This window comes from Halyomorpha halys, unplaced genomic scaffold, assembly GCF_000696795.3.
Source record: "Halyomorpha halys isolate HHAL.00 unplaced genomic scaffold, Hhal_1.1 Scaffold66.1, whole genome shotgun sequence".
Lineage (NCBI taxonomy): Eukaryota > Metazoa > Arthropoda > Insecta > Hemiptera > Pentatomidae > Halyomorpha > Halyomorpha halys.
The window spans coordinates 1189954-1201789 of record NW_027112997.1 but is presented as its reverse complement, the minus strand read 5'-3'; the positions used below and the strand labels follow the sequence as shown (position 1 = coordinate 1201789).

At 30.6% G+C, this 11836-nt stretch overlaps 1 protein-coding gene across 10 annotated transcripts in view; it reads left to right on the top strand.

Moving 5' to 3' along the window:
• Positions 1–11836, top strand: part of scalloped (TEA domain transcription factor 1 homolog scalloped) — a 688296-nt gene that overhangs the window by 646303 nt on the left and 30157 nt on the right. For all 10 annotated transcript variants that reach the window (XM_067050645.1, XM_067050644.1, XM_067050642.1 and 7 more), the window contains one exon: positions 8367–8611. In XM_067050645.1, the coding sequence (XP_066906746.1) occupies positions 8367–8611 (245 nt within the window). The remainder of the gene's footprint in view (positions 1–8366; positions 8612–11836) is intronic.

Below are 11836 nucleotides of genomic sequence, written 5' to 3'. Positions count from 1 at the left end.
ACAAATGTAACTTAAAATGTAGGGTATGTTCGTATTTTATTTTAGGTCAATTCACTTGAAATTTAACAAAAAATTGTATCATATAGAAATATAATATATAAATGACAACTTATTCATATCAGCAGCGTCTAAAAATGTTTTATGTATGGAATTATAGGATTTTTTCTCTGAATTGCTAAATTTCACATTTCGAGGCTAAAAGTTACATTTCGATGTTCCTTCATCTTATCTTCAGGTCAGAACTTTAAAGGTAAATAAAAAAAAAAAAAAAAAAATTATATAAATGATTCCTATAATATGAGCCCTGCTATTATGTTTCTTAACTCTTATTTAAAAAAAAAATCAATTGATGATCTTATATCTATACTATCTTCAAATCTAATTAGAATACTGTAATTTCTTCAATTAGTATTCCCTTTGAAATACTGTATTATTTAAACATAATTTCACTTTTTTATGTATTTAATATGTTTGTATATAATTTTCTTTTCAAATCTATGTTCAAAATCACTTGTACGTAATACCCATAATTATGAAAAATTAATTGAAAAATAGTAATCGAGTCGATACATAGGGGTAGAATGGCTACAGCTCGGTTGTATTTTTAGAATTTATTAAATACGTTGCTGCAGTTTCTTGTCTGGAGAAAGGCAAGTTGGCCACCTAGCGTCATTTCCCCCACCACTGCCTTCCCACCTCGGTCTAAGGAGTCTTTCAGGGGCATAATTCAGCACTTCTAAATATTATATTTGCATTATATGCTAGAAGATAATAATTATTTGAGAAATTAATCCTTAATTTATTTATATGAGTTTATCTGATGGCATATTGTGATCATTTTTAATAGTATATAATAATTTATTTATTTTAAAGGGTAGTCCTGTGAGAAACATGTATTTATCAAAGTCAAAATAGTGTTTTAATAAATATTAATACTTATACTGGTAGCGCACACTAATTGTTAAAATAAAAAAATGGAATAACAAATTTATACATTAACAATTAGAATAATGAACTAATAAAAACAAAGTACATAATCTTTATTCTTTAATAAATATAAAAATGCTAACTCTTGATCTAATACTAATAATCCTGCAATACTACTAAACTAGTAATTATCTATATTTAATGACATCATACTATGGTCTATAGCACTGAATAAATATTTAAATAAAGGGAAGTATACTCATTAAAAAATGAATAAAATTTTATATTAAATTATTAAGCATTTCGTATTTATACAATTAGTAAATATATATCAATTGATAATAATTGAAGCTAAGTAACTCTTTTAATACAAGATAATACGAATAAAAAAATCGAAAATCGTAAAATTTAATTTCTGTGTTTTTTGTTTGTTTTTCAGGCCAGTTGTATGTTTTGTTTTTCTTGTTTGTTGAACTTGTTTTCGTAACCGGCTAATCAACCTCCACTCACAAAATAGAAGATCAGGCGTTTAGTGTTAATAAAGTTATTAGAAGATTTAGTTTGTAATACGAACGCCAGCGAACATTTCATTTACCTACGAACTGTGTCATGTGAAAGTAACTTTACGGTTGGTTTTCCTTTTAATTGCTTTTACACAAATCAAAAATATTAGCTTAAAGTATAAAAATTGTATGCATATAATTAAAAATCGTTTAAAAAATTTTAGTTTTTTAACTCCTCCACCTTCCGAATTATTAATGAGGAGAATTTTTTATATATTTTTTTAATTTGTAAAATTCCATTTTATTTTTCTTATTTTCACAATTCCAGACTTAACTTCGTCAATGAACGTCAACGTACAATATATGTATACACTTTTGTGTATATGTATTAAAAATGTTTACTCTACTTAGGAAAATTTAGATGATGAATTGTTCTTTTATAATAAGAATTTATATATTTGAATATTAAGTTAGAAGATTTTAAACTTATTTTTACAACTCGTTAATGTGAAAAAAATTTCCTGCTATGTAACACTTAGTAATTGTACAGTTGTAATTGTATAGTCTACTTCACACTGAGAATGTCAACCAGCTCCTGTTGCTCAAGGCCAGCGAGCAACTTCCTGCCCTTCACCTTAGAGTCTATATTTCCAAACGCTAGCTCATACAGCGTTCTGTATTGTCTTAACCGCAGTAGTACAACAAACAGTTGACATTTGTATAGTTAAGTACATAGTCTGTATAGTTTTGACCGCAGTAGTATTGTATTATAACGAACACTCAATATTTGTATTCTTATGTACATAGTTCGTTCAGTTATTCTCTTGACCATAGTGTAACAATAAACAGTTGACAAGTTTATAGAACATACATAGCATTATATAAATACATTTATTCATAACACGAAAATTAAAATTAATAACGATCAGATGTAATATGTTTATTGGTTATGTTAATTTTGAATATTTGATACATACTAGAAAGCGTTAAAGTTTCTTACAAAAGTCTTCAACCTGAAATGATTTGCATAGGTAAACACGCTTATGTTTACTAATGCAAATTGTTTCGGGTAATGATGGTAACTTTTTTCTTCGATCGCGTATCTGTTCATTTCCAAAACAAATGGTATATATGTTTCCGTTATTCTGTATGATATTAAGAATTTTCGCGTTAAGTTTAAAATCTTGATAGAACCCCGCTTAACCGTTCCTCCGGATTAACCGGTGGGGAAAAATGAAGCTTTTTTACAGTTTGTTGACTACTTTCAGTATCTACGGTATCAATAAAATAAATTATTCAATCTAAAAGGTCACAGTGAAGATTAACAGTGTAAGAAACAGCAAACCTTAGTAAAGCTTAATTATGAAATTTAAAAAAAAATATTTTCTTTTATGTATTTGATGTTTTTTGAAATTTCTTAATAGTACTTTTTTTTTTTTTAAATTTATACTTTTTTAGCGTTAAATCTTTTAGTCTATACTTATAAAAGGGAATGGTTCGAATGTACACAATAAATTTTTCAATTACTGGACCGATTTACAAGTTTTTTTTCCCAAAACTTTCTCTGTCGCCATGAGGTTTAAAGTTACTGAAATCCCCGGATTCTCCGATAGAAAAATAAATTTGTGAACAAAATTATACGATTTTGGTGCCTAGCTCAGGAAGTATATTTTTTTCAAGGGTATTTACTAATCTATTCAAGGGTATATACTAATCTATTTATCTCTTTCCGAAGAATAAGAAAAAATATTACTTATTCCATTAAATGATATTTTATTCACAAAAAATTATAAAAACATAATAATGCTTAAAAAATTACTAACGATGAATTTCAAGTTTTAGGCAAACCAAAAAAATAATCATTTAATTCTGACAATTATTAGCGAACATTTACCAATATTAAAAAAAAAAAAAATTATAGTACTTAAGCAAGTTTTCATTGAATTTTTTATTTTTTATTATTATTATTTGAAAACTGTACACCGAATATTCTAAATGATAATTGTAACGATTGTTAACTGCCTACATAGATCCTAATATTAGTTATGAGAGATGAATAAAATAGTATATTTTATTGTTTTATGGATAGCGGTTAGTAAAATGTGTTGAGACATGAGATATTTGATTATATAGTATAACGACATATATTTTTATTATATAGCATTACCATATAGTTTAATTATATTCCAAAAAAACCTGACGAGGCTTTTGGAGGAATCATATGAGTGTTTACGCAAGCGACGCACGAAAAAAAAGTCTAATAAGTTTTTTTTTATGATAATTCGTATTTAAGAGTTTTAAAAGACGATTAAAACGAATCTGACTTGTTTTTTTCCAACTTAAAGAAAGAAAAAAAAATTGAGCTTACTTTTCTGGAGGATCCTTTTAATCGTTAAACTGCCCATTTTTTAAAAATTTATTTATTTATTTAATGTGATTTACAACTGTACAAATAATAAATTCAATAAGTAAATATATTGTATATTTCATATATACTTGAAAATCTTGGGAAGGAATCACCCATTGGTGGCACTTCAAGCATTAATTTAAATTAGAAGGTCCCGTGGCCATCTTCTTTTCAGACGCCTCGGAGGATTGATGAGAATGAGACATTAAGAACTAATGGGTTAGGATGGGTAAGGAGTTTGGAATGAAAAGACGCATATCGTGTTCATATTTAAACTCATTTAACATGATCAGTAATTTTTTTTTTTTATTTTACACGGTAAATTGTTTGGTTTATAATAATATCTTAATTCATACAGAGCATAAAGGTAGAAAATGATAACGAAAAATTATATTTTTTTTTTATCTGCTCCTTGGGAGCATTGCCAAGAACCCTCAGTCATGTCTAATATTTTTCGACCTAGTATCACCAAAAACAACAGCACCTATCAAAGAACCGGAGGGTTAATGATTAAGGTACAACAGTCTTTCTTAAAATATTGATCTATTTGAATATTTGACAACAGTTAGAAAGCATAAGGAGTTTCATTTTACCTGATATTCTTGACCTATCAGATGGGACATCTTCCTGCTCTCACGGCCATCTTCCACCCGATAGAATCTTTCAACTTGGCTACAGCTAATTGGTATAGAGAAGTTCTGATCCGGAAAACGTGTTCTCTTCTTACTTAATCACGTATACAAGTTCATTGGAGAAGCTTGGATAGATTCGCCCATATAAGATAAATGCTAAGCAAATGATACGACGTAATTTATTTTTTGTTTATAGACATCATTTAATGTACGGAGGTTTAAGAATATATTAATTGTATTTTAATGACAAGAATTTATCGACAACTTATAGTACTGGAAAAAATTTAATAAAAAATAAAATAAAATTGGAGGAAGATATTCCTGGTGACGGTCTATAAACGTATATATATGGTAAGATAAAACTATTTATTGTTTACCAACGTTACGCCCCATTTTGCTACGCTTCGTCTGGGCTGTCAGATTGAAACGGAGATGGACGAGTTGTAACGGAGAGAGATGACGGAGATCACTGAAAGGTTGGAAAATTGTTCAATTTTTACCTAGACCATACGTCGTTTTTCAAAAAGCAACATTTTTTTCCAGATAACGAAAAATCAATATTTTAAAAATTAATTTTGTTGAATATCATGGAAACTGCTCCTCTTACCAAAATGAACGTTATCAATTACATTATTGTACACTCAACTTGCATTAATTTGAGTGCTGAGCATCTTAACGTTCAATAGTTGTCGAGATAGATGTTTTCATAAATAATTTTTTTTTTGTGAACGCACTTTCCTCCTGCAGCTACTCATCAATTGAGAGCTAATAGATATCTGACGTTCTTATTCAGAGTAGTAGTTCCCATAATATTTACCAAAATAAATCCACCAACTGTTGACTTTTCCTTATTTTGAAAAAAAATGTTGCTTTTTGAAAAAACTTTATCTCGAGAACTATTAAACGTAAGCAACTCTATTAGGGCTCATATATTAGAAAATTTACTCTGTTTTAAATGATGCTCTATTTTCTAGTGTTGGCAGTTTTGAAGATAGGGAGCTTCGAATAAGAAGTTTAATTTTTTGTTACATGTTGAATCAGGCGCCAATTTTATTCCCCCTAACTACAGATGGCAGAGTCATGAATCCTGACTATTAGCTATAGATTTCATTAATGTAATAAAAATTGGGGTGAAATAATTTTTTTTTTCTTTTTTATGGGGTCTTGGACTATCAAATAATCGCGGAATATACGGTTGTGTTTAATTTTTTTTTTCTGTTCGTGTTTTTTTAATTATTTTTTTCCCCCAAGAGGAAAATATACCTCCTGTATTTTAACTTTAGTGATCATAGCTATATTACAAGAATACTACTACTATATTATAAGAAGACTACTACTCTACTACTATATTACAAGAACTACTCGGTTGTTAACCCCGCCGTCCAACTTGTGTGGGGGAGGCGAATGAGGCGAAAGTTGTGTTCCATTATAGTAACCCGAGCGACAGATCAACTAGACATATTATCCTTACTCTAACAATGATTTTATAATAGATTTAATCTGTTCTTTCGCTCCAGTATAGTATTTATGAAAGATAAAATAATTAAAAAAAATTTCCGTTATCCGTTTTTTTTATTTTCTTTTGTACTTAATAATCCCTTAATTGAGTGTTTATGTAATTAGAAAATAACTTTTTACCTTTGATTTATGTCTTGAATGAACTGTATTAATATTTTCTCTTGTTGAAATAAAACGGAACACCTTAGTTTGGTGAGATAAGATTTTTTTTTATTTATTATTTCCTTGGTAAAGTATTCGCTGCTGTATATTTCAACAGACATTTTATTTATTTATTTTTTTTTTACGGTTAATATAAAACGTATGAAAAATATCTGGTGCGGTGACTGAAATGAAATGAAAAAACGTTTTTTATTCTGGGACTAGATCCCTTTAGGACAGTTATTAAGTAATTTTAATTTAATTACATATATTGGCCAAAAACAGTGTGGCCACACTTAATTATCACTTATATTAAAATTGTATATAAATAATTTTAAATACAGATATAAAAATTAAAATTAACTGTTAAATACATAAAAACAAAAGAAAAAGGTAGTTACATCTGTACTATTATAATATCGGATTAGATTGGTGAAGTAAAAGGTAATTAAATATAAGGGTTTTGAACGAGGGAAGGGTTGGTACATGACGTATGTTAGAGGGGATGGAGTTCCAGTGAAATGTGGCTCGGATAAAAAATGATTTATCTAACGCAGCGATTCGGTGGAGGGTAGATGTCAGATGAACGGGACCTGGTAGTACGGGATAGAATTGAGAATTTGAATTGCAGTTTATCTTGGATATAGGAGGGGCGCTGAGTACTAATTACTTGGAATAGAAAGTAAGCTAGGAAATACTGGGATCGGAAGGATGGGTAGAGCCACTTCAGCTCGGCATAGTACTGGGTTATGTGCGTATCTGCTCATCCCGAAAATAAAATAAATGCGTGCATCCTCTACAAAAAAAATTCGTATTTTAGAATCTCTCGAGGTGAAAGTAATGAACATCAACATTATTCTTGCTAATAATTCAACAGTTTAACAAAAAAACGAAGCCGTGTGATATATTTGGAATGGGGAGAGATAAAGAGCTCTCGGCTTTTTACGATTCCAACACCTGTCTCTATTTTCCCTGTATACTCATAGAATTCTGAAAATATTTTATTCATTTTTTTATTATTGTTAACAACGAGAACTGGGTATTTATTTCAAATAAACAGAATTAAAGATATTTTAGAGGTATGATTTTTCGAAATCATTTAAGCCTCCTTAGACTATAAGATCTTATATCAAATACCAATTCTTTGTATGTTGATTTACATTGTTTAATCAAAATAGTTTGTAGCTGTTTTTTTAGAAAATTCTAAAAAAAAAAGTTTAAATCCATTTTGTAAAGTGGATTTACGGTTGATCCATTTTATCGAAAAAGTTCCTGTTCCATCTCATGTTTACACCTGCCTTAAATATGTGAATTCAGTTTCGTTCAACTTTTCGGTTTTGAGCTGGACTGTCCACACACTCACAGAACATTTCGTTAGACTTAGTTATTTTGACTCAAGGTTTCCTAAAAAGAGTATTCCAGTCGAATGCTTTCACGACCATAATGCTTAGCTCTTAATATATATTCCATACATTGGCAAGTGAAAGTAAAAAGGGGAAGAATGAATTATAGTTCGATTTCCTAAATTATTGAAATTTATCATTTATTGAAGACAATCTTTTTTTACATACAAGTAGGCAATACCTCGTATTGGTTTTGTTTGTGAAGTGTTACTTTTATACATAAATAAAAAATGTCGGAAAATAAATAGTTGTAAACTATTTTTGTTTCTCTTTTGACCGCAACCCTGACCATCTTCTTATGTATCAATTTTTACGGTCAACTATATATACATATATTTTTGTTTCTCCATTGGCCGCAACCCTGACCATTTTCTTATATATAAATAAAAAATGTATTTTATTTTATATATTAAAAAAAATATTTGTTTTGATATTAAACTTCATTTAAATCTAAGCGTACTGTCCTTAACAAAATGGGGTCTAAAAGGCTAAGTAAAGTTTTATAAAGATTTGTGCATTATGCGCACACCGATTTTTCAGAGGCTTTCGATACGGCATGGCATTGCTAACAGTTACTACTGTTAATTTCATTGATGACTGTTATTTAATATTCGAGACCATTGTAAAGAAATATTTCGATTCTAGCCTGGTTGGGTTGACATGTTTTTGTGAGGGCTACACAGAAAAAAACACTCGACCCTCCCACTCTGGTTAGAATAGGTCACTCAGAATTGACCAGTTAGGGGGTTGAAAAAGAAAAATATTGTATAATATACCTATGCACGTTTAAGCTGACTTTTACCTCAGAAATTAATTGCTAATTTTCTTTTTGCAGATTGTTGGAGGGTGCGGGCAGGATTAGCGGACCGTGGGGTGGGGGCCCCGTGGCCGATCCGGGCCCGGGCTCTGAGAAGGGCAGCCTGGAGGTGGCCGAATCAGAGGACGACAAGGAGTTGGCAGCGGCTGACGCGGAAGGAGTTTGGAGTCCGGATATCGAGCAGTCCTTTCAGGAAGCACTCGCCATCTACCCACCATGCGGCAGGCGGAAGATCATTCTCAGCGACGAAGGGAAGATGTACGGTAAGTCGTCTGCTTCTAGATAAACTTTCTAGAATTCGTTAAAAGATCATTGACTAACCTGAACGTGGTTGAGTTTTGAGTAACCAATATGACAATTTGATAAAAATCAATAAATTTCTAAGTTTCATTATTTGAAAATATCAAATGCATTATTATTAGGTTGGTTCGGCGTATTAAAGTTTTATGATTATTATTTCAACTGTATATTAATATAAGAATAAAAATTAAATTAAGAATAATTCTAATATTAAACTTTAATCAAGTTTAATTAATTAATTAATTCAGTTTTTAGTTAAGGCATATAAGAGATATTGATACGCATCTTTTCTATCATTTTTACTTGCACCGTTGATTTTCTTGATAGTTAAAGTCTTATGTATCTTCGTTGCTACTATGTCTCACGTCCTGGCGTCAATATCCGTTTTTTGTGTCCTGGGCTGATAATCTCGGATGGAATTCGTGATCAGCAATCTAGAAAAATAATACAAATTTGTTTACTAAGAGCCCTATCTGATCCTAATTTGACGGGACACTTTTGGTTTATGATAGATTGCACCTGTACCTGTGTCCCCCTGCCCGCTGAGGGAATTCTTACTCAGTGAGGGCCTGTAGTCTCTTTTCCCTCAGGAATCTGGCCCGTAGTGCATCAAAGGTGGTGATGTGCTCAGCAGTCTGCGCAACATCACACATTTTTTTTATTACCCTATTCCTAGTCATTTCTGACATGTGGAGGTGTTATCTACAAGTTACCACCCTATTCTAACCATGATGGGGGTCGGGGTAAAGTTTTCATTTCTTGGGGCCACCACAGAAATAAAAGTTGACCCCCCTCTCCTCTCAAAAAAGATTAATTTTTTTGCTATTGTTGGTGGTAAACCTAAAGTTCTTGTTTTATACCTTCTTTTTTGAAGTACCTGGACTGCAAATCTCTTAAATTGTACTATATAAATGACCAATCATAGTTTCAAATATCAAACAGTTTGAAATGATCAAACTAATTCGATGTTGTAAATAATTCCAAAACTGATCAATATAAAGTTAATAAATCAACAAGTATTTTTGCTTTGCTATTTTGGAGAGATCTCGAACAGCTGAAGTGTACAACTTGAAGCTAATTTAAAATCTTGTTAGATTTGCATGATTATTTTATGCTGAACTTTTTTTTAACGTTTTCGGTTACTTCTAAAATCTTTACTTTGAGATTTTAATACTTCCAGACCTTACAGGGCCTTAGTATTAGAGAGACTTTTGGGTATGTTTAAATCTTCCAATATTTCCTATTTATGAAAAAAAAATCTTCCCAATTTTGTTTACATCATTTAGGTTGTTTTAAGGTTTTAATCAGAATGGATAATTAATAATATTATTAAAAGCAGACCTACTCAGGTTGTTATTTATAAAGAGGTATGGATCTAGAAGGATGGAGGATCTAGAATGAGTTTAAGAGCCGTATAATGATTCATAATTTCATTGTCTTCATAGAAACTATAATTAATAACGCAATTATTGCTTAAATTATATGATCCTGGATGTAATATCCATTCCTGGTAACTTAAACATCTTCCCATTTCAAGATTCAATCGCAAAAATGAAGTAGAAGAAATATGTCGTTGTGGCGTAATTTACGTGATCGCAGCATTATTGTATAGCAATTGAGGATGATTTGATAATTGTTGTTGGTCTGGAATTGGATATTGCAAAACCCAAGGATTTTGAGAAAACATAATTCAACTTCTTACATCAAGTGACTTATTTATTATTGTTTTTTATATTACTTCAAAGTAATGCACTAAAATCGGCTAATATGGAATTTCGCACTCATAAGTGTATTGCACGTATTTGGTTATGGATTTTTCGGTTTAGGTCGACTCTCTCGTGTAATAATTGGCGTCAACATTTTTTTCTATTTATTTATTTATTTATTGAAATTTACAACTGTACATACAAAAACAAGGAAATTTGAAGTAAGATCATAATGGAATGATACAGGCATGTAGAGAAACTACCCATTGGTAGCACTAAAAATATTTTTACAATATAAGATCTCGAGGCCATCTTCTTTTCAGGCACCTCGGAGGATTGTTAGGAATGAAAGATGAAGCAGGATCAGAAACTAATGTGTTTGAGTGGTTAGGCAGTTTATAATGGAAGGATTGATATCTGGTTCGGGCTACATTGGTTGCATAAGGAACATTAAGGTCTTAATGGATGATTTTATTTGTGACTAAGTAAGGAGCATTGAGGATTTTTGATTGTGGGGATTGGATACGAGAGGAATTCGAAGGTTTAGTGGAGCCCCAAAGCTCAACTCCGCATGTCCGGAAAGGCCTTATTCTTGTCATGTAGATCAATATTTTGTAATTAATTGGAAGTTTGCGTCAACAGTTAACTAGAAGTTAGGTGGAAGGAGTTAGTGAATTCCTGCCACGTTAATAGACCAAGCAGTACCGTTTCCGGTTTTTTCCTAGAAAATAATTTATAAGTATTATTGTCAAAGATTCTATTTCTTTTTTGTTGTTGGTATAAACCCGTATTCCAGATTTGCCTAGTGGCATCACAGGATGACAGTATATTACCCTAATATAACATAAGTATGTTATATACCTTTTTTGTGAGATATTTTCTTTTCTTTAATTTTGTAGAGAATTTTTATTTTCAAAAACTGCTTAGTTTTCTAGCCGTAAGCGAAAATTTGAAAAATGTTCTAACATCATGATTAGATTATCTATCTAACAGAGCCGGTGGCTTGTGACCTAGCAGACCAGAAATTTGGATTAAGCACCTTACAGTATGATTAATAAAAATATTTTTATGTAGGAACAATAAGAAGTGGAGAAATTCTTTATTCGGCAATGCTGCCGAAATATATTGGTTGCTAAAACACATAGCATACTCATCAATCCATGATTGGATACATATATAAGTTACTGTCTGATTCAGCTATTATTTCAATGTGAGGTGACTGAGTAGGTCAGCTGAACCAATGTATATAAAGAGATGTGCCAAACCCAATAAAGCCAGTATTTTACAGGAGTTCAAGCGTGTCAGATCTTATTCCTTCTTCTCTTTTTTTAACATTTTGCTTTCACCGATACTTAAGTTATACACTAAACTATATATTAACAAAGAAGTTCTGTTATCCAAAAAATAATCAACTATAAACTAAATACAATATATTTGAAATATTTTTTTTTAATAAATTTATTTTCTTATTTACAAATTTTT